This window comes from Calypte anna, chromosome 5A (assembly GCF_003957555.1).
Source record: "Calypte anna isolate BGI_N300 chromosome 5A, bCalAnn1_v1.p, whole genome shotgun sequence".
NCBI lineage: Eukaryota > Metazoa > Chordata > Aves > Apodiformes > Trochilidae > Calypte > Calypte anna.
The window spans coordinates 31,200,453-31,225,036 of NC_044251.1; the positions used below are offsets into that span (position 1 = coordinate 31,200,453).

Here is a 24,584-nt window from a genome sequence, read left to right on the forward strand (position 1 = left end):
ATCTGTAGTCTAATTAGCATACATCATATGATGAATTTGCATTCATCCTTTGCAAGCTTTTGTATGATAACTTGTACAGTGAGCTGTAGCTGTGATGTGGAGATGAGACTTCTAGCAAATGTTCTCCCACGTTCTGCAATTTGCTCTTCTTTCACTCTTCAGGGTGTGATACAGGCACATCTGCTGAGCATCACTGAGAATGTAACATGGTGAAACACAGCCCAGCTCTTCTATCCTGAGATACACAGATTAATTACTCTACCAGTTTCTTTCTTTACAGGTTCTTCATAGACTGTGTTTTCAGTTTCTTAATTAGGCAAATCCAATTATTTTACTTTTTCTCCAGCTGTTACCTTTGTGTTAATATTATGCTACTGAAGGTTCTGTTTATTTTTCTTTCTTTTCTTCACAATGTGGTGGTGGGGGCTTTTTTTTTGTTTGTTTGTTTCATTTTGGGCTTTTTTTGGTGCTTTTTTTTTGTGCTTTGTTTTCTTGGTGGTTTTGATTGTGGGTTTTTTTGTGTGTGTGTGGTATAGCGTGATCCCAAGGTAATGTGCAGGAGTGATAATTTGTTAAAACATTTTCTATTGCTTTCTGTTCTCAGCAGAGCCAGGATAGTAACTCTGAACTGTAAAAGCATTTACGTTAATGGGCCTCTTCTGGTGATAATTCCTCCCATGTATTGATATGTCATAGATTTCTTCTATCTTCAACTTAAGCACTATTGGGGAAGATAATTTTAACTGGTTAATTTCCAAGTAGAAACTCATGTACCATCTGCTGGGGACAAACAGTAAGCTGCTGGTTATAGCTTGACAGTTACAGGCGGGTCAAGGGCACATGCTTAATTTTGGTACAGTGATTGCTGACCAATTACCCACAAATAACTTTCTGAAAATTTTCTGTTAAGATGGTTTTCTTCTCTCTAATTTTGTTAATGAGTACAGCACACCCAGCGGGGAGGTGCTGAGTGGTGATTGCTATTGTTGATTTACCCTTTCAAATTCTGTTTCTAATTTTATGGAGTTATATTCTTTCTCTAAGTTTTTGGTGGTAAAACTGTAAAAGGACATGTTATGCCTTCACAAATCTTGGGAAAGACACTTTATGGTTTTATAAATACTGGACTACAATAGCTAACTCTAATAGATGAGGGAAAATACTGTTCACAAAAATAACCATCTGTATCCATATATAGTAGATCAACAAATATTTATATTACAATTTTTTTTTTTCATTAATATGGTTTAGAAATTCTGTTCTCACAAGATGATGCTTTATACTAGTGATTCTATGGTCTCTTTTAGATCAGCTGTCTTTTGGGATCCCAGGATAGCCCAGAGTATGGCAATAATGTGGATGTGTGGGATAGAGTTGTCTTCTTCACATTTCCTCCTACACATGCATACCTCATGAGGACATGGAAAAACTAATCTGGTCTGTTCAGATTACTTACTCTGAGATGTACCTGATTGTACCAAACTGGGGCATCTGCTTGCACTGCTAATCTCTCTTATCTTAAATACATGCATTAGAATACAGATTGAACTGAAAAGTTGTCCTGCCTGTTCTGAGGTTATATGCATGTACACATACATAAACTTATAGATGGGCATGGTATTTGGTTTAAAGATTTGATGTGATTTCTTGTTCCTCACAGTCAATGCTGTCCAGCTAAGAGAGCATATAGGGTGTTTGCACTTTTACCCTATTATGTGTACTTTATAACAAAAAGCAATTAGAGGATTTGACATAATAAAGGCCATTCCTTTAGCATTCAGCTGGCAACCAGTTTTGTTTTCTGAAACTTCTTGCAGAGCAACATGGCTTTAAAGTTTTCTATCATTTTTTTCCCTACCCACACAAAATAACAAGATTAAATAGGATAACAGTGTTTTGGGCTTTAAATCTGCTTGCTTCTCACAGTGGAAAGTCTGATCTGGTCAAATCGGGGTCTACCTGCCCAGCCCAGCATGTACCAGACTTTATGATAAACTGTTGCCCATATGTGTTGTCATTGTCCCCAGGAGACAAGCCTGGAAAGCTGCTGCTATGTTTCAGGTACAGTACAATGTTTTTCACTAGAAAAGTAGATGGAGGAAAGATATTTAGTCTGTGCAATGCTGTCCACACTAATCTTTTGAACAGAGAGGCTTGATGTAGTGTTGTCAAAGAAAAAATAACCTGCTGTTTTATTTTTCCATTGTTTTTTTGCACAGGGAGTCTTTTTGGTCTGAAAACAACTGCTGACACTAAGCCACTTAAATTGCTATAGGAGAATACTTGGTACTTTCCAGATCTTGCATCTAAGCCTGGTAACAATGTAGGGGCTGCATTCCTTTGTGTGCCACAGCCAATTGCTTGTGTTCATTTTTGTGCAACATTTTCATTTTAAGCCTTAGCTGATTGTGTCTCTTCCTAATTCTTCTTTTTCTCTCTGTTATTGTCAGTTCAGGTAGACTGTGTCTATCAAATAGTTTGTCTGGCTCAGTTCTGTGCCCCAGACTCAAAGATGCATGAAATGAACCAAAAAGGGAGGACAAGATTTTGAAGATGTAGGAGATGCCTGCCACAGAGGGTTTTCTTTCTGCACTGTTAAGAGTTTCAAGCTAAACAGATGGCATTGAGAGAGGTGAAGCAGAAAGGTCATTTGAAAGTTAGTGTGACTCCCAGGGAACTTGAAGAAAATAGTTTAAGCAACTGAATTACTTGCATGAGATCTCAGTGCCACATGTGCCACATCTGACAATTTTGCAGAGTTAGTGGAGTCTGAAAAGTGTGGGCCTATATGGGTAGAAAAATGTTTCTGGAATTGTAGTCTCTTATTGTTATTACCTACTTGCTGGTATGCTGGGTCAAATTCAGTCTATAATTCTTCCTATGTAAATTCAGCTGCAGGATTGTGCTTTTTTTTTTTTTTTTTTTTGCTTTTTTTTTTTTTTTTTTTGCTTTTTTTAAAAATAAATGCTGTTCTTAACTGTCTCTGTTTTGGTGTCATGGGCTTTTTCAGTGACTGTGTTATACCATACTAGAGGTGGGCAGTTCCTTTCTCTCCATGTGGGTTTATAGTGATTTCCGAGAAGTGTAGATACTTGCAGAAATTAATTTCAGAAGGGAAGAGTGTGTTACACAGATACGAGTTTGTCTCACTGATGGACAGTATTCCTACCAGTTAAACTCAGGCTTGTTGTCATGATCTATATTTTTATGCCAGGAAAGTGTCTCTGGAGACCACTGCTTGAATTTGCTATCCACAGAAGGCTTAGATTTTCTTTTTTGATGTTCTGCAGAGTGTATAAATTCAGTGACAAATCTGGCTAAGTCTTCAAGATGCTGCTTTTAAAGTATATCATAATAATGTCTAGCAGCTCTCCTCCTCATTGTGCTAGGTACTTCACAAACATATAGTGCACAGAATATATCCTGAGAAGTTTTGGAAATACTTTCTGTACAATTTAATCCTGTTACTTGGTATTCCGCAGAGACCATGTAGATTGAATAAACTAAACATTTTTTGCCAGTCTTTTGAGAATCAGTACTTAATGTTTCCAGTACATAATCAGCTGCCATGGCCTGAGCCAGAGAAGAGAGTCTCGAAATTAATGGCTGTATAAGGAAAAGGTGGAATGTGCTTAATGAAGTAGTGCTGCGGGGGGGCTGTGCGTGCCAAATCTACTTTAATTTTAATTATATCCTACACCATTAATGTAAAGCTTAGATTCAGAATTTCCAGCAGGTAAAATTCATATAAAATAGTCTGCATTTTAATTTGCTTCCTTACTCTATTTGTTAATAGAGTAAGTATGTAATTTTGCTTTAGCCTACATACAGTGAAATAATATTGAAATCATTCTTGTAAACAGCCTACATGTCCTGTTGTTGGCTTGGCTTCAGATGTTTCTTCACATTTGGCTAAGTTCAAGTAATAAATTGCTGGAAAAAATGGAAGACACTTTGGAAGCAGATTAATCATCTGACTCAGTATTGTCTTTTAATTTGCCACAAGAAATCTTTCCAATCTATGAGATCATGGATTAGCTGGTTGGAAAATCTAAAGAGACATGAAGAACATTCCTTTTTTCTTTTTTTTTTTCTGCCTGCTCTTTGAAACCTGCAGGATCTCTCAGCAAGGCATAGCAACTTTGTCTTTCCAAGCATTACCACAAAGATGTATGACAATGAAGAATTAGGCATCTGAATTGATACCTCCTCATTTTATCTAATTTTGGACATTGTAGGTGGCATTTATCTTGAGAGATGTAGGTTTATGTGTTTGAGGCAGTGATTTAAACTTGCATTATCATCCATAAAAAGAAATGACCACTTGTAGAAAGTGATGAACTTCAGATTTCTAAAAACAAATTGGATAAATTGCCCTTTAAAAGTCCTTTTTCTTTTCATGGATGAAAAAGAAGCAATGATTAATTCCCATGTGCTATTGATGCTACCTTTGTTGGTGATTCGATGTCTGTCCCTAGGCAAAAGTGGTGGTAGTGACTGCTGAATACATCTAAGGCAGATTGTTTGGATTTGTATTCTCCTTCATATGCTTTTCAAGAAGAGGGTAAACATCAGTGGGTTTTGTGACAGTTACGTTGCAAAGAGGTCACCAGATTGAAGTATATGGACACTGTTAAGGAGCTGTTAATATTATTGAGTCTGCTATCACAAAAAGTGACATGTACTGACATAATGGTTTTCCTATTATATTGTAAAGCTATGCAATGATGGTTGTGTATTAATACTCCATATTTCTTTTTACATTAATTACTTTTAAAAATATGCTTTTTATTTTCTTGGATTCAACAGGGGTGTTTTGAGGACCTTTACATCAATTCGCTGGAGCACATTTCTCTCAGCTACTGTAACTGTACAATCAAAGCACACTTTTAATCCAGCTTCCATGTTGGAATCCAGGGTCCATGTATGGACCCTGCCAGGGAAAATGTAGCCCCAGGTTGGACTACCCCAAGACAGAGCACTCAGTGGCCTCTTCTATATCCCTCCTGCTCCCCTATCAGCTCCCTCTGCACAAGTTCCTTAAGGATGCACTTCATCCAGGAGAAAACGTGGAACTAGGTGCTATAAAATGTATAGTGACTTTAATTTTAATATTGGTTTGTGAATAATAATAGTAAGGTGTCTCTACTCAGAGTCTAAATTGCATTGCAAATGTGTGCTAAAAAATTCCATGCAACTGTTTTTTTGCTGAGGATGAGCTCTATACTGCAGGAGCAGATCACGAATTATTCAAATGGTGTAGCTTTTGCTCTTGAGCTAAGTAGATGACATCTGTTGTGATTTCCTTGTCGTTGTTTGGTTGGTTTGTATAATTTGTTAATTTCTGATACCACACTACTTTCCTTTTTTGTCTGTGCTGAATTTGCAACTTTGTTGCTCAACATACTGGGATGTAATGATCTGGACAGCAAGAACATTCCATCTTCTACTTGCATAACAAACAGGTTATGCTTATTTTAGAATTGAAATTTGCATTCTTCAGAATACATAGTTTTATTGTGCTCTGTGTCTTGTTTCTAGCTTGCTTGTATATGCATGCAAAGGGGATGCAAAGTGAAGTGTGACTGACCTCTAGGAAGTCTTGCCTTTAGTTCTCATCTTACTGAAAGTTGCTACAAATTTTATTTCCCGCATCCTTGGAAGGGAACAGCATCCAATCAGGTAAACGCCAGAGAAAAGCAAGTTGTGAGCTGCAGCAAGGATGAGGGTAACATTCCCAAGAACCAGGAAGAATGGTGATGGTGGAAGGCACAGACTGGCTGTGTCCAGATGTCTGTTGGTCAGTGAGGACATGAGAGGAAGAGTCACAGTGGCAGCTGAGAAAAGGAGGAGGAAGACAATGATGGACATCTTAATAATTATCAGTGGGAGTGATTTCTTACATGACTAAATAAATCTCCACCACTGATTTACTGCTATAAGATTTATGTGTGGGCAAAATTACTGTTTCTACACACTTAAAAATTTGTGAATTTGATAGTTTAATGAGGATGTTTTCTTTTGTAACAAGGCCTGGGTCATTTTAACACCAAATGATTTGTCTCTTGGTTTTCTTCTCTGCCCTCTGTTTGGGAACTGTCTATTTCTTGTTGACTGAATTCAGAAGAAAACTATGCCATGCCATACTGAATTTGCCAGAATGGCCAAAGTTTGAATTTGGCTTGTACTGGTTAAATCAAGCTTTTGATTTTGTTGCCTATTGTCCACTATGCTAATCCATGTTATTTCCAGCTGAGTTAAAGTGTAAAGTCATTAGAGCAGCATGGGCCTTTTGTTTGTTCAAGGAAAGGTTAAGTTCTGCAGGCAGCTCATACTGCTGCCAGCCTGGCTGCTAATCTGAGTTTGGGCATTAATTACCTGTACCAGCTGCAGGACAGAGTCCTGTGCTGAGCTGTGCTGATTTTGCCAAAGTTTGGAAAGCTTTGTCATAAGCAAAGTTTTTTTAGGACTTTTCAGGAACTTGAGTTCTGATTTAGTTTTTTCATTACAGGGTAACTTATATTACTACTGTGTTCAGCCTTAACATCCTTATGCTGATATTTAAAATATTCTGGAAGTCCTGTAAAAGAATTCACAAGCAATTTAAATTACATTACCCTGTAGCTATTTATGGACTATCAATATTGTTACATATTTGTATGAAACAGAAACAAGCAACTTTGTTTCTGAGTTGTTTCTAATTCAGCTTTTGGTAACCACAGATAGGTCTTGGGGGTGTGAGGGGTAAGGAACCCAAAAAACAGCTTAAAAGCAGATTTCAGAAAGAAATTTGTATTGGGCCACAAGGTATTTAACTTTCATTTTATACCCTTACATAAAAGAAGTAGAAAACTCTGCTTTGGAATGGGAGGGAATTAAATACACAAGAATTGAAAACAAATAACAGCTTCTTCACAAAGAGAGACTGGCTTTAACAGAAGAAATATGTGTAGTGTTAAGAATTAGGGAGAAGTCAGTTATGATTGTAGATGGTAGCATTAATATCCATTACTGCTGAAGTACAACTTACTAGGTCTTCAAATGAAATCTATAACACAGTCATAACTTGAATAACCTTACTTGATGTAATCAGTTAATACCCAACTTTTTTTAAGGTTTCAAATCCATGCACTTAAATAAAACTTTGCAATGCTCCTTAAGAACTGCACAATGTTTTTTTTTCCTAATAGATACTGACTGAAATTTTCAGCATTGCTTTTGTCTTCCTTTCTTCTTCATTTTCCTAACTTAGTATTGTAAGAAATTAGTGTTTCTATGTGAAAGGAACTGGAGTGGAATGAAAGTGCTTGTTTAGGAAAAATATTCTTTTTACTAGTTCTGGAGTGGAAAGAATGTGTTAGTCATCAGGGAGTTGCAGGCTTTAAGCTCCTGTTGATTATTTCCAAATAATGGATGAATTGTATGCAAAGCAATGACCCTTTAAAGAATTTTCAGTCTAAGACTACAATTATTGACTCTTTCTGAATTTAGCCAATGTTTCTATTTCAGTCAGAAGGAATGTTCTGCTCAAGCTGCTGATATAAAATAAGGAGTTAGCAGAAGTTAGCAGAGGGGGTTAATATCCATCTTTCAGTCTGTGGAAGATAACTTGAACACATGTAAGCCTGTCTGTTTCTTGTGTATGTATATATTCTGACACATATGTGAGAAAGAAAAATCTGGGAAGGTGTGGGAGGTATCACAAACTAATAACTCTTGAGCTGAATGCCTGCCAGTGCCAGCATGTTGTATTGAGCAGAGTGGTGAAGTATGATGGTTGATCACTCCAGTTCAAACACATAGATAATTCATAGTGGGCCCCAATTAAGACTAAGTAACCCTGAAGCCAACCTCATTATTTAATTTTTCTTAGGTACTTGTCTTATTTACTTAATATTTATTTATTTATTTATTTATATCTCTAGCTTTTGGTCAATTCTCAAGACATTGTCAGATCTGAGGAAGACCTTAGTTTTATCTGTGCCCAGCTATATAAGGTGTTTCTTAATGGTTTTACATTGGTGATAACACATCTTTTTCTGCTCTTTTATTCAGATGACAGTGCCTCTGCTGCAAGCAGTATGGAGGTAACAGATCGCATTGCCTCTCTGGAGCAGCGTGTCCAGATGCAGGAAGATGACATCCAGCTGCTTAAATCTGCCCTTGCTGATGTGGTTCGACGCTTGAATATTACAGAGGAACAGCAGGCCATGCAGAACAAGAAAGGACCTACCAAAGGTTTGCATTTCAGATATATGTAAAATAGGTAGCAGAGGGAAGAGTTTTATATGTATTAAAATAGGTTATTCTTTGGACCTTTGAAATACTCCAAATCAACTAATCAAACTTTAAAATAAATCAAAATGTAATCCATTAAAGACCACACATAAAAATCCAAGTGGTTAATCCATGAGTCTTTTAAAGTTCCCATGAACTAGCAAAGCATTTCCATGTTCTTACTTCTTAATGCACTCCCTACAAATGTGCTACCACTTCCTGAATTTGGTCAAGATTAGTTTATAAACTCTTTGGGTAATATATCAGCTTCTGTGGATGAAACTCCTTAGAGCTTTTTGATTGAAAATGTTAATTAAATGTAAGCAAAATATAATTTAATTTAAAATGTTGTATCTTTGGGTGGTGCTGGTGTAGCCAAAAGCAGAGCTCTAAGCTAGTGCACAGGTGTTGTGACTGAAGAGATGGTTCAACACCAGCTGCTCAGTGGAGAAGGAAGGGCAGAGCTGTGGCTGGTGGTTGACTCCATTCCAGTGCCCCTCAGCAACATCCTGTGCTGTGCTCCTGTGCTGCTGCCTGTTCACTTTTGGTTCCTGCTCTGCAAGAACAGGTTTGTCCATACACAAATCATAAAAGCTGGAGTTAAGCATCCAGTGTTCACAGTAATAAAGGTTTGTTAGAACCCAGCCAATGCAATTTACTGTAGTCTGTGAGACTACAAAAGCAAAAAGCATGAGATATTTTTGGGTTGTTTTAAGAGCAAGACTTGTGGCTACCTAGATGTAGACAGAGAGTATGACTAACCTCAAAAGCTCTCTGTTGTCTAAATGAAGATATAGTTTCATTTTGGTCCTGGTATGTATTAATATAAATTAAAAACTTAATTCACGTTGAAAGTATGATATCTAAATATGTATTAATGATTTTTTCAGCTGGAAATCAGGATTTCTTTTTATCTCTGTCACATTTTTTTTAATTGCAGCACGTATTTACTTTAGGCATTGATTTAACCAAATAGGTCAGGAGCTGCTTAGTTAATTTGCTGAAGTGAGACATAATGTTTGTTACAATGTTTTTTGTTTGGAGATGAAGAAAGGAGAAAGGGACAGAATTAAAAAAATCATGTAGCTTGCTAGTTGCCTGCAACTACAGGTGATTCAGTAGTTGCCTGTGATCTTGTTTGCCTGTTATCTTCCATTTCTGTTGTATTCCTCTTAATTTGTCTGTGTTTGATTTAAAAAATAATAAATAAATTTAAAAATTGTAAGTTAAATGTTAATAAAATAGCCTCCACAGTGATAAAATATTCCACTGGTTGTACAAGGGATTAAGAGACTGTATGTTGCCTGTAAAATAGATGCTATCTGATGTGCAGGGGAAGCGAAATCTTGTAATTATGACCAAGTTGTAACCAAATCACATCTTCTTGCCTGCTGGTTTTACTTAGCAAAATACAGACCAGATTTTCATGGAGTCTGTGAGCAGACTTGGACTCTAAATCAGGAGGTGCTTTCTTAGTCATGGCAGATCATTAATGCCATAGTTCATTGTACATTGAGGAAAAGCTTCTCTAAGTCAATTTTTCTGCTTTCGATGGCTGTTTTTTTCTTTTTTTTTTTTTAGTTTGAGGTTTTTTTAATTTAATGTGTGTATGGTACATATGCTTCTCAATGTGTGTGTGAAATGACAGTGTAAGGTAAATTGCTCATCCATTTCACTCCTGAAATGAGTCAACTATTTTCTTGAAATAAGTGCTACTGTAATGATGTGTGTAAAGAGCTTCTGATTATATTATATATCAGTTGTATCATTAGCGTATGGTCAGCCTTATTAAATGTATTCTGTAACATAAAACAGAAACCAAACTATCTTGATCATTTGTTTCTTCCAGCTGTTTGTCAAATATGATGCATTGCACATGTTGGCCTCTTTCTGGTAGTAGGCACAACTACTTTATAATGGATTGCATACAGCTGCTTAGCATAAGACTAAATTGAATTTCAGCATTGGAATAGTATTACAGAGGCTTCTGATGAAGAGTATAAGGAGAAAGATTTTTCTTAGGCATGGGGAAACTGGAATGGTGGCTTCTCATGTCTAGCCACTAGGCCTGCATGGGACTCAATCCATTTTCTTACCATTGGCCATTTAGCAACTAATCCCACATTCTGAACTGTAAGAAGTGGAATTTGAACTCAAAATGTCACCATCCATGCAATCTTGGGTTTGAAGTTTATTGTATTCTTTGAGTTGATCTGTAGATGAAGTAGATTAGGATTGAAAACACGTGTTACAGGGGACGGTTGGTGCCTTCAGAAAACAGAATCCCCGTATACTGTTCAAAGTCTGGAACAAGAAGCTTCATCTTGAAGACAACATCTTATGAGTACATTAGAGTTAAAAATAGCTTAAATATTTCTAGTTTTAGGATTTCAAACCTGTAATTGAAAAAAGCTTGAGCTTGTTTTTGGTCTTATATGTGTTCTTCTGGATTTGTGGTAGGCATCTTAAAAGACACATCTCAGAAAGTGAGGCTGTTTATCTTATCCAATTGTGGAGCTCCTTTACTAGTGTGTTTTGGATTATTGTTTGGGCTTGTTGATTTCCCCCTTTCCCCATCCCCCCTTCCTTATTTAATTCAACTACCTGGTGGAGTTCAGTGCGGTTTCCTGCCTTTGTTTTACTTGTGTTTGTTGTTGTTTCCTTTTGCAATTATTGGCTTGTTTGTAAACTTAACAACCCTATTAATCCATAGATCAGAGTATGATTAAAAAAGCTGCTGCTGAGGCTGATAAACATGTCAGTCCTTCTGCCACAGGTAAGATCTTGAAGCAACAGATTTTCCAAAATTTGTGTTACTGACAAAGCAGTAATCTGATTGTGTTTGAGTTACTGACTTCTAACGGCAATGATGCTTGGGATTGTTTGACTATAATGTCAGTTACCACTATTGTAAATAAAACTAAATAACTCCAGTATAAATAGTGTGTTAATTGAATAATGTGTAATTTTTTCCTTTGTGCCCTGTTTTGGCTGTCATGGTGTTGCTTTCTACACTAGCTGACCGTGGGGCTTTATATCCTCCATGTCCAGAAGTTTCTGTTCTGGACTGGTATTGGATTTGAACAAAATTTGTGTTAAAGGTTGCAAGGTTTTTTCCTGGATGCTGCTAGTTTTGGTTTCCTGAGGTTAGGAGTATAAACAGATTCCACTGCGTTCATTCCAGCTACTTTTTAATAGGCACTTTTTTATAACTATAAAGAACAAAACCATTTTATTAATTTGTTTATTTAACTTTAATTGTTGTTCTAATTCACGAACTCAAAGCCTCAATAAAGTTCTCAATCTTGCCAGGAAACCAGCCCACAGCTGCTTGACTGTAGGTATCCATGATTCTGTAATATACAACAGGACTTAGTTTTACACATACAAATTAATTATGCCATTGCAGGACATTAGAAAAAAAAAACAGTAAAGCATCCAGCATGAAGCTGTAGAATGAATCTAATTTGGAATAATGACTAGACATAAGTTTTGTATGAACTCTAAAGACAACATTAATCCATTAAAAGCCAGGGCTAGAGGACATCATGAATTCATTTAAGTCTTATTTAGCCTTTCCTTAAAGCTTCCCATAGAATCAAAGAACATTTGCTCTTCCTATCCTTGGTAGAAAGGATACTATCTCACTCTATCAGTCTGCAGTTGCAGCCCCTGGGATTCTCAGTGAGCATGGAGATTTTCTTCTTTCTTTCCTTTGTTAAGTTGTTTTCATGTAGACTTTCTGCCCCCTAAACCAAATAAGCCTCACTCCTTTAGTATTTCTGTATGGTTTGTTTTCTAAATTTCTCCCCTCTGAACAAATAAATGCTGAGTAGATCACAAGCAAGTATATGTCTTAACAAAGCTTCAGCAACAAATTTCTCTGGAAACTTGCATTTCTGAGTATATCATACTTACTGAGCTAAACTTCTCAAGGCACAGTCTTTCACATTTATTTTCTGTTGTTCAGTATATGAAAACTTCAGGTAAACAAGTCAATAAATTCTTGCTCTCAGTGCTACAATAAGATGTTACCATAATATAGCCTAGAATTCTCTACACATGTTAATTTTTTTCTATTATTTTCCCCTCTTATTTAAAAAAAAAAACTATTACTATTTATCCTCAGCAGTCTGTCTTTGAAGAACTTTTGTAGGTATTCTCTCTTGATTATGTTCTCCCAAGCTCAAGGAGATTTTGTCTTGTGTTCCTTAAGTGACTTGTGACTGCTGCCTTGTCTCAGATGTTGTTACCCTGAACCCAGAGACTTCTGGCATCTTTACAAAGCTCACTTGTGACACAAAGTTCTGTCAAATTTCAAGGGATGTACACAGCTTTTTTCCCTGATTTAGGGAGCACACTAGTCATGTTTTGTCCATGTTTCAGGGCATGGTCCACTGTAATTTTCATGTTGGTACTCATTGCTTGCCATTTTAACCACTGTTAGGTTTTGCCATTAATTTCTAATGCATGTGAATGGAATTTTTCTGCTACTCTAGTGTTAATTACGGGCATAACATGTATATCACTTGTTGAACCAATGTCTGATGTAAAGAATATAGGTGGATAATGTCAGCTCCTTAAGTCCACTGTTTTGCTGATTTCAATCACTTTTTTGAACTAAAGCGTAAAATTCTTTTTTTGTCAAACCTAAGCCCACATTCTTTCAAAGAATGCTGGTTTTGGGGGACAAGTGATTACTTAATAGATCATTTGCTCGTGGAAAAACTTCAAGAATATTTATGGGTAAGGAACAGAAGTTTCTGAGATGGCAGCCTGTCTGTCTTCACTTCTAGCACTCTTCTGAATTATGCCCAGGTGGGCAAGAGATAGATCTCTCTTTAAAGAGAGAAAAAATTGGTTTGGGTGGGAGGGGAATACCTTTGCACTTACCAATAACCTCACTGAACTAGGACAGAGTTTTAAAGGTGAAGCAGGTTATAGAATTGTGTGCTTAAGCCATATGTAGATGATTTGTTTGATACGATTTTAAGTGAAAAAACCCAATAATATCTCCTTCTTAAATCTCTCATCTGTGGCAAATTTGGCAATAATGAAATAAAAATGGCATACCACACAGGTATTTTAAAATATTCTAGTGTTGTTTGCTGTGATCGAAAAGGAAAAAAAAGAAAACAAAAAAAAAAGAAAATAATAATTTCATCTTCTGCTTGTTTTACAGCAAGGCCGCTGGTACAAACCCTGCCTTTAAGGACTACTGTTAATAATGGAACTGTGCTACCAAAGAAACCAAGTGGCTCTTTACCTTCTCCATCAGGCAGCAGAAAGGAGACTGTGTCACCAGCAGCAAAGAGGTACACACCTATCCGAAACATTGTCAAGTTTTTATCCTCTTTTCATCTTCTAGACATGTAGTTTTTCTTACTTGCAAAGCAGTGGTCTAAATAGTTATTTCAGAAAGAAAATGAGATGGATTTAATCCTTAGAGGCTTTAAACTTCTTCGGTCTCATTAAAGTTAAAAGTTAAGATGAATGTTGAAAGAATGCACAATGCTTTGTCTGCTGGTTTGTGCTATTTTCTTACCACTACAGTCTAGCATATGTAGAATAATGCATTTCCACTGTGCTATTGCACTACATGACATGAAAATTGTGCAAAAATTCTTTTAGTGGCTAATAGATAATATGTAGTCTTCAAAGAAATTGTGCTATCATTAACAATCAGCATGTTAACATTCGTGGTTTTCTCTCAATAAAGATTATCATAGAAACTGTATGTGAAATGTTAGAAGCATCTCAGGGAGAAGGAAAATTCTATGCCTAGCACATATTTATGCAGATGAAAGGATCCATCTTTAGATATCTTACCATTAGCATGTATTCAAGTCCTTTTAAAAATTACTGCTCTATCTCAATTTGCTGTGTGTGTGTGTGTGTGTGTGTGTAGTTGTTTTTAAGCAGGCTGTGTGTTTTTTATACTCATTGGTTATAAGGAACATGCAGCAAGTTCAAGTTACATGTTACAGTTACTGTGGTCCTAATCTGTAAGGCTAGCCTGTAAAAGGTAATTGTAATTTTTGGGTTTTTTTTTTTATTATTTTTAATTTTTTTTCCATTTCTTTTGTTGAGTGTCATTCTCAGGTTTTTGTAGTGATGACACTGTCAACTCTGGATAGGGCTAACTGTGGAGATGAGAGTAGTAACCTGCTAACAACTGGGCTCTCTTTTGTAAAGAGAATATTTCCTTAAATGGGAGATAGTGACTAAGGATATGTGTCTCTTTGTTCTTGTGTTGAAGGGGACTAATTTTCCAGGAAACTTTAGGTTTTGTTAATCTAGAGAAGAGAGAAGCTAATATATGCACAATTAAAAGTGGAAAATACTGCATTTGTGTTGCACAAATGAACTCCTAAGCTCACTATAACTGAAGGTTGTGGAAAGTTTGCCTGAATCAGCCCTTAAGATAAGAGGAGAAAGGCAAATACTGTAGAAACGATTCCATTTTCAGAATTATGTTATCAGAATTTTGAAAATGGGTGGAAGAATCTGCCTTTTAAAATTGAAAATTAATTAGTGCTTAAAAAAAAGTAGTATTTTAAAAAGGAACACTATTTATATGTATGTTGAATTTTCTTCTTTACAAACTGTTTTTTCTTAGTAATTCTTGTAATTTCGTTCTCACTATTACATTTTAAGTAGTACTCATAAAACACATGAGAGAGCACAAGCATTGGCATGCTTCATTTGTGTACAGAAGATGTGATTCCTGAGTCCCTATGCTCTATCTCCAAGGATTAGTATAGGACTTTTTGCCCCAAAGTAGAGTGGATGAAATGCAGGTCAAGATCATACTGTCCTTTCTCTGTCCTGAGAGTCCTTTCCATAAATCTCATGGCCCATCAGATATTGCCTGCAATCTGTAGGCATTATCTTAGCAGGTTATATCCCTATAGATAAGAATCCCTTCTACCTGACCCAACTGCAGGCTGGATGCCTCTGAGTGGCAGTTGGAAAGTCCTTCAGAAGCCTTTTTGGACTTTATTTCCTGTATGAGAGAGTCTTCTAGAGGATAAGGACTGAATGTCCTTTTATCCTGTCTCTTTGCTAAGGGGGCTATATTGAAGGTACTTTATGCAGTGTGAAAATGTATATTCAGTTTTGGAAAATTAAAAATACATATGGGCAGTTTTGCTGAAATAAATGGACACTTAATAAGAGTGCTTAGGACTGCAGGGTTATTTTGTGTCTCAAAAAAAGAATTTTGAAGTCCACATGCTGTGAATACTTATTCCCTTCAAATGGTCTACAATTCTGTATTGATTGTATTTAACAAGGTAATTCTATTTTTTATTAAATAAAAGTATATTTCTTTGCCTTGCCTAGAAATATACTTGAACATGAAGCGTGCCGAATGGTTAGAACTTCAATTAATTACTGTAAAAAATTACCTTCTGCTTTTAGTAGCTTTTGATAACTGCTGAGATTTCATGCTTTGATAGAACATCATGCTCCAAATATTCAGTATTCAGGTATCATGTATTAAGAGTTCCAACTAGCTTACTTGTAAATAGTCAAGTAGATTATTGAACTCATTAATTATGAGTTCATTATGAACTCATTAATATAAATTCACAGACCCTTTTACATTCAGGACCTCTATATGTGTATGCATAAGACAGCAATGGAAATATAACAGAGCAAATAGCTTTTTTTTTTTTTTTTTAAGGGCTAGAACTTGTTTATTTGTCTTAAGATGCTTCATTCAGTGTTGAAAGTTTACAGACAGTGTGTAATTTTTAAGGATTTTTTTAGTTCTTATTTTGTTATGGTTTTAGAGCGCTCTTTTCATAAAAAGTGATACTAAAACTGCTACTAAAGAATACTGTAGGCATTCTTTAGTCCAAGATACAAAATCAGAAGTTTTTCAAAATGTGAAAAAATAGAATTTGAGAAGTGAAATAAAAGTAAAAAAAAAAAAAGGTGTTTTTTCAGAGTATTTTTTAAAAATTATGGTCTGCTGTTGTGTATTACAAGTATCTGCTACAATTACTATACAAGAAAAATAGTATTTTCATTTTTTGTCTTAACCTATGGCCTTATCTTGAAAAGTGGTAAACATCAATCAAGTCCTTCCCAGGTGTTTTACTTGACAGTTATGAAAAGATGGATAGCAAATGAGTGACTTCTGATTCCTCTGCTCTCTGCTGCTTTCACCATTTAGGTCAGGAAGTACATGTCACCCCACTGAAATGGCATCGGTCCTTCCCTTGAAACTTTCATGCATATTTATATAAATATATGCAAATGATCTCTGTGGGAACCAAGTGTGCATCCATACATTCCACTGCTTAGAAATATCTGTACTTATTGATACATCTGCACACAAAATCTCATTTCATACAATAGCTGTATTTCAATGTGTTGGTTTACTCATTTGAACCCACAGGTTGGTATACTGCTTATCTGCCTTGCTGGATTACCAAGGAGATGTGGTTCAGAGTTCACTACATTTTCTGATTTGCCTTTTAATATTTGAAATGGAAATGGCTTCTTCTAGCAGAAATATAAAACTGAAGGTAATAAAAAAGACTCAAAGCTGAAAAGCAGGCTTTTATTTGAGTTCTGCCACATTGTCTCTCAGTGACCTTATGCAAATCATTTAACCTCTATGCATATTGGTTTTCCATATGTAAAGCAGGTACCACTGGATATCAGTAGGTTGTTATAGGGCCTAATGTTATGATTAGATCCAGATCTTGCAAAGTGTTGAGTAACCTCAGCTGACTCTTGACTTCAATTAGAACTGAGAGCATCAAACCCCCCAAGCCCCTTCAGCATTCAGATCTCTTATAGTCAACACCCAATTATCCAAGTTAAGGAAAGAATGAAATAACCTGAATAGAGCAAACACCCAAATACAAAACACAGATTAGATTCTAAAAATATATGGTAATAAAATAATGCAATTCAAAAAGCTAGGTGAGCCTGGGCCCAAAATTTCTGGTCCATCAACAAAGGGTGCTGCAGCTCTGAGGTGATGGGCTGCCCTTGGTGCCATGTGAATGCAGTTGAGCAGCTTCCAGGTGCAAGCCAACTAAAGCAGAAGTGAAGGGGTTTTGCTCTCTGCTGAACAGTCACCTGACACAGATAATCAGGAATTGTCTGCCTTTGTAAAGTGTTTTCAAGTTTTCTTCACAAAAAAACCTTTGCTCAGAGGGTTTTTTTTTAAATTGAATATATTTACTACTTTTATGCTGCAGAAATGTAGAATCTATATTAAATACCAGCTTTTTGAATACTCATAATTTTGTTCTGAATAACTATTTAATGCAGAATTACTATTTGACATTTTCATTCAGAGTAACATGAATTTAGTGTATCATGAATAGGACTTTCCCTCCCCCTGCACTCTTCCTTTTGGATGTAATGTGCCTTGAAGTTCTTTGCTTAACACCAAATTTGTCTTTGGAATTTGTCCAGTGCACAGTAGTAATGTTTTGTGTTGCCTATTAAAATCTAGGGTTTTGTGACTAATCTAGGATGGCTTTGTTTCCAAGAGTTGAGGGAAAAAAAAAAAAAGGGAGGAGAATGTGGACAGTACCTTTCTCAGTGGGGATGCTGCTGCAGGCTGCAAGCTTGCACATACTTTCCCTTTCAAAAGAGCACAATCAGTCTTTCTTTCTCCCCCCCAGCAGATTGTAAAGTAGTACAATAGAGCAAAACTCTGACAATGGAGATCAAAAGGAAGAAGCTGGAACAAAGAAAACATAAAGAACTTTGTTTGTAAGGAGACTAAAATACTTTAATATGATAAATTCCTGTTCTTCTAAACTCATGGGCCCTAGGAAATTGTTCAGTCGCCTGGAATTAACATTTTGTGTTCTGTTCTTGGGACAGCAATGGCTTGTAACTGGCATGCACACAAACTCTGAATTGAACCTTCAGTTAAGTCTTCTATTTAACACTTGACTCTCAAAGAAGATGTTTTAAAATAAACCAATTAGAAATTTAAAAAGAAATCGCTTTCCATTGAACTTCGAGTGGCAAAACTATTATGCCACATAAATATATCTCTAACAATTAAAGTTATAAGTGCATTTTTGCTCAAAGGCATTATGAGAATTTACAGGCAAATGTTATTCTAGAATTTATTCAAATTTATTTAAATGAGAGTCGGAGTGCTAGAAGAGTTTAAAGTATTAATATAATAAGTTACTGTTTAAGAGCATTGTGTGCTATTTTTTATTTTATTAGAAAGCTTTGATCCCCACCACTCTCCTTTTGATAATTAGATACATGTATTTTTTAATTTTGGCCAGATTTGTTTACCACAGTTCAGTAGTGCAAGCATCTGAAACATTCACATTATGCAGTGGTATGTGTATGTATATATGAGGATTTATTTTCTTGTCTTTATTGCTTTTGTAATAGTCTTTGTCTTCTAGCTGGATCATCTGTCTTGTTTCTTCAGATAGCTTCTGATTTTCTTTGGGTTTTTTTGTCACTTTAGGAATGGTCAGTGTATTGGAGCATTGCTGAGATTTTGTCATTCAAAGATACATTGATGTTCTTAAATGTATGATTTGAAATGATCAAACATCCAATTCAATAAGCACTGTGTTGTTTGCTCTTGCACGTGACTTCATGTCTTGAAAGCATGCAATTATGTCTTTTAATGTAAGTTTGTTTTAAATGTCTTGTTTTCACATTTTATTGTTGCATTCACTTTTTATTCTGCTTTGTTTATGCACCTCTCAATCTGGATTAAGCAGGTCTGTGAATCTTCTCAATGCATGCAAACTGAAAAAGCCTGGTCTAAGGTGAGGGATCCTTAATAGCTTTGTAGCATTGAAGCTCAGTTGCTTTTCCTTTCTGTTTTGGTTCAGCACAAAGTGGCTGTTTCAGTACAAGCATTAACATGGTAGAACTGTAATTGCTACTCCCATTTTTAACATTTTTCAGAAGTACACATTTAAAACATTCTCATCATTGATAACTGCATTGCAAAACTTAAATAATTTCATTTATTGTATATGCATTGTCTCGTGCTAACATAATTTTTATTATAGGGTTGTCTCAGACCACATTGCTGTCTTAAACAAGCTAAAAATTGTGTTACCAAATGGTATCTTTTTAATAATTTAAAATGCTCTCCTTTTATATCACTAATGTGGAAACCAGATTCTGGAATCCAGTTATATTCATACAAACCTGTAAGTTAAATGAATATTTTCTATCGTTTTAAATTCTTCCTCAGCTGACAGTGTATCTGCTGTAGCCATGGATATAATCAATGATGCTTAACACTATAGCTGCCAAAATGTATGTATGTAAAAACTGAGTTAATATAATGGAGGTATAATCCTCTTTTCCAAACACCTGCTAATACTCCTCAATGACCTTTTTTGTTGTTGCTGAAAGTTTAAAATAAAATTTGTCAGCAGATAGCATTGCAACTTACATTAAGCAGTAAATATACGTGAACCAAAAGAGCTTAAAATAATTTTGGTAACTTCCTATGGTAAAAGTAGTTTTTATACTGATATGAGATTTCATTGTTCAGAATAAAGGCAGCATTACTCTTTTAAGCTTTAATCCCAACCATTAGTTTTTATTCATGAGTTCATCTTTCAACTGTTGGTAGCTATAAAAATAAAACCCCAAGCAATATTAAAATTAGTTTAAAATTGCATCTGTAAGTTAAACTTTTTCTAGGATTAGTATAATTTGGTGATTTCATAAATTTAATTCGAATATAAGGCTGATACTATCTCTCCTTTTCCTTAACTAGGAAAAGATGCGAAAATAAAGATTTGATTCTGGAAAATCACACAGGGGATTTTTTGCAAGTACTGTATATCAAGCAGTGGAAAGACTCATGCTAATAATGATATTTTTTGCAGACTAAACATTTTCGTATGGCTTTATCTTTTAACTGCAGTAGAATTAAATTGGATGATGTTATGAGGTACAGCAAGAGTAGTTAAATGATAACAGATATTTAATTCACAGGAGGAGTTTTTTATATGCATTTGACATTGAGATGATTTAGGTAATGTTAGTGTAGGAGATACTTATTTGTGAAATTAAGATAGAATTAAATTATTTTTACTGCCTTCTCCCCTCTCCTTGGCTGTTTTGTTCTGTGCCTGTGTGTAACTGCATTCTGCTTGCTCTCTTACAACACTCTCTCCACAGAAACAGTATATTTTTTTTTTTCAACTTCAGCTTCACTGGTTGGATTGTGCTTATTTTAATACAAAAATGAAGCACTGAACACTGGTTCTGTCATTGCATGGTCCAGAAAGCTTTTTGTCAAGCTACCTTATCGTGCATCTGCTGTGCAGAGTTCCCCTTGGAACCGGGGTTTCCTTCCTTTCAGAAGGGCAGTAATTTTGCAGAAAGACCTTGTTTCAGATGTTCCCATAGTTTCTGTAACTCAGCCTCAGCTGAGGTGTTAAAACTTGTTCTTTTTTGAATAGACAGAGAAGTCTGTCTCGTTCCCTTTAGCTACGAAGAGCCAATGCCTCTCCTTCACCACGCACAAAGTGGGATAGAGCCTGAGGAGCTGACTTAGATAACAGGGTAGGGATAGTTAAGGCCAGATGAAGTTGGAATAGTCCTCAGGGCTGCCCAAATGAACCTTACAATAAGCAGAGCATCCCTGGGAATGTTTGGAAGCCAAGGGGGAGCTTGCTGAGGGTGGTAAAAAGGGTGGCTGGGATGAGATTGGGTCTTGAAGGAGCAGAAACAGAGAAAATTCTTTTCACAGAGGGTGGTGGGGGGGATTTGGGTAGAGATGTGAGCTTGAAAGTGTTCATTGGTAGCCATGGCTTCTTGGGTGGCAGAGCCACTGAATGAGGTCATTTAGTTATGAGGATGTAATGGGTAAAGGGGACATTTCCATTCTGCTCTTTGGAGGGTAGGAAACACCACAAGACTGGGGTAGAGGGGAAATGCAACCCTGACACTAAGTCCTGTCATTTGGCCATTGTGCTGGTCCACATAACACTGCCTGCACGTCTGCTGCACAGGGACTGCATCAAAAAGAAAAGTATCACCCAAGCTTGTGCATTTACCTTTACTGCTCCCTCTCTTGCTAGGAAGCACTACTTTAGGGAGAAAGCAAATAACCACAAAAATTTTTCTCCTATTAGTTAGCTCTGAGTAGGTTTCTCATAATTTACTAAGTAACACTGCTTGTGTTTTGGGTCATGTTTTTCCATCAGAGAGAGATGAATGTCTCAGGGTTGCCATAAAGTTGTACAGGAGCTCCCTGATAGCTATCTTGTCAGGAAAGATTGTTGAAGTGTGAGAGAGTAAGGCAAGTCTTAAGCCTATGAGAAACTCTTAGGAGGTGTGGGGCATCTCATCTCTTCATATATGTAAGTTGGAAGCGTATATTTTTTACAAGCTAACAAAAATGCAGGATAGCTTACCAGGAATTGCACCTTGGGACGTGTTAAAATTATCTTTGAACCACAGAGTTATTGATACTGAATGAAGACACAAAGCTTGCAAATTTTGACCTACTTTAGACATTCTCTGTAGTCTGGCTGGATGTGCGACGTAATATGCATTCTACTTAAAACTTCCACATCTTATTAAGATAATCAAGAAGTCCCAAAGTGTGGAGTGGTAGTCAGAGATCTAAAATGTGACCTGGAAAGTAAATATTGAAATTACTCTATAACTGTTTAGCCCATCTTCTATTTTATGGTTATGGAAAAAGCAGTCTGGCTCTGCTGCACGAGGTATTCAGCAAAAATCTTATGTAGGCTCTTTAACAAATAAAATTATGATTAAAAACAAAGTTGTAGTTATTTTTAGGGTCAGTGTTCTAATTGATACATTTCTCAAAATATTTGTTGTAAAGGTAAGTGGTTTTACAAGTGCCACTGTAAAATTTGCTCCTTCTTTTTATTAGTACCATTAAGCGAACAAGTTCATCTGAGCGCGTATCCCCAGGCAGTCGGAGAGAAAGCTATGGAGATTCCAAAGGGAGTCGGAACCGCACTGGATCCACCAGCAGTTCATCTAGTGGTAAAAAGAACAGTGAAAGGTAATGTTATCTGAATATCTAACTCCTTTCTCTGCTTGCTGCCCTAAAAAAAAAATTAATTTCTCTAGTTTAGCAAATACTGGGAGCTTTTTTTAAAGCTCCAACAGTTGGAAGAAACTATGTTTTAAAACATTTCAAATAAAAGAGGTTTTCAAATTTATATGAAATTTATTTACCTTATTTCCAATTCATAAATAATGTGAGAACCTTGAGTTACCCAGAGAAATTTTTATTTATTAAACACACCTTTTCCATTGTCCTAGTGGTTTCCCATGGTCTTCAAGCTACTGACATGTAATTCAAGCTCCTGGTTGTGGTGTTTTGACCTCAGATGGCAGCTAAGCACCACACAGCCACTTAACTACCTCTCCCCCAGCAGGACTGGGAAAGAGACTAGGAAGAGCAAAAGTGAGAAAACTCATAGGTCAAGATAAAGGCAATTCAAAGTCACACAGGTGATACAGTGCTTAAATTATGTGCAAGTATCCCAAGGAAATAAGCATATGTTACATTGCCTTATCTGGGAGCTGGTGATGTTGGTGTCACCATGAGAACAAGCACTGTATGGTTAATGAGTTTTTCCTGATTTCTATAATGTGCAGCTTGAGGTTGTTCAGCACTGCAGCTCTCACTTCAGGATAAGAGCGTCCTTTGTTATCCTGTGGAAGAGTCTCACTAAAGGCTTGCCTCGTGCTTCCTGTTGGAACTGGGCTATCGTGCAAAAGTCATGGGACCAGAAGAAAAATAAGCATGATTCTGTACACTGGGGGCTAAAGCAATCCTTCAAAATTAACTGTATGTGTGAGAGAGTGAGGAAGAGGGTGTTACTTGACCATCTACTCACAGTTGTATTATTTGGTCTTTATGCATGCCTTCCAGCTTGACATTGGAATGATTCTGTCTGGTCTGTAGTTGAATCTGAAAAAAGGATGCCAAGAATCTAAAAAGACAATTGTGAAATTATTGTTTTTCAAAGTATATAGTTGTAGGCTATTAGACAAAAAACATAATGCCATTGAAAACTATCTTAAGAAGCTTTAAGAATAAGAAGTAAGGGGATGATGACCATAATCTCCGATGGTTCTAAGGGGAGGGTGTCCCAGGTCCTGGCTATGAGCTAGGGGTAAGCCTTCCTATGGGTTAGGTAAGTAGGAGGTGACTCAAGTTCATGAAAAAAAAAAAGAGTAGTTGGAGTTCTGAGCTGTGTGTGTAGTTAGGGTTTGTATAATTAGGAAGTACACATGATTTGCTTTATTACTGTCATGAATCGGCCTTTCACTTTTTTTATTGGCCTCAATAAGTCAGCATGGTCTGTTCAGAGCTAGGCACTCTTTCTCTAATGTAGCAGCATTTCTGAATAGCTCTCCAGCCCATAAAGTTCTTGTTTTCTAAAAATATCTTCATTCATAAAAGAAAATGTTAAGCTTAGCATTAACAATGGCAACACATCAGGCTATTTATATAGATGAGATTGGCTGTGTATGGCAGATTGAAGCATAAATTTTGATGCATGGTTAATGCCAAGGCTGATATCAGGAAAGGCTGCTAAATCATTGTGTAGAATCAGTAGAATTCTTTTTTGTTTTGCTTGGGTTTCATGATTAAGTAAATGCATTATTCAAAACATATCTGTTGAATCAAGGCAAAAAGAAAAATACTATAAAATTATTTGCTACAACTTTTATTGTAGAGAGAATCTTATATGCTTAAAAGGATTGTGTGCAAAAATCCAACCCAGTTTCATATCTATTTTGGTTTCTCTTTCTCTGCTTACTGCAGTCTAGGAACAGATGTGGAGATGGCATCACAGCTCTAGGGGTACCTCATGCTTCAGCATTTCTCCATCAAAATTATAGGATCCTTTTGGGATCTCCCTAAGAAACATAGAGCAGTAATCTATTATTTCAAAAGTTTTACAGGATAGAAAGAAAATGGAATTGGGAGGAAGAATAAATGCATAATACAGCTTTGTGTCACTTTCATACCTCATCAGAAACAACGCCATCAAGACTAATACTACAGGGATAGTATTAGGGATACAGGGATAAAGAAAACAAAATGTCTGGCATTTCTTGAAAAAGATTGCTTCTTTCTGGCCAGGGTAGTACTATTCAGAGTTCCTTAGCTTTTCTGTCTCCTATTTCTCCACAGACTTCATATATTTTCCCCTCAAGTTTTGCCAAGTACTTTCTCAAGATAGAAAGACAAACTGATTTCAGGTTCTCTTCCAGGCAGCACACTAGTGGGGAAGAGAAGGCATTTTAATCATGATAGATATGTGCTT

General features: G+C 36.2%; 1 protein-coding gene across 1 annotated transcript in view; it reads left to right on the forward strand.

Moving 5' to 3' along the window:
- Positions 1 to 24,584, forward strand: part of EML1 (EMAP like 1) — a 77,477-nt gene that overhangs the window by 18,636 nt on the left and 34,257 nt on the right. The window contains 3 exon segments of the mRNA XM_030452431.1: positions 8,056 to 8,238; positions 13,460 to 13,592; positions 22,166 to 22,300. Coding sequence (XP_030308291.1) covers positions 8,056 to 8,238; positions 13,460 to 13,592; positions 22,166 to 22,300 — 451 coding nt within the window.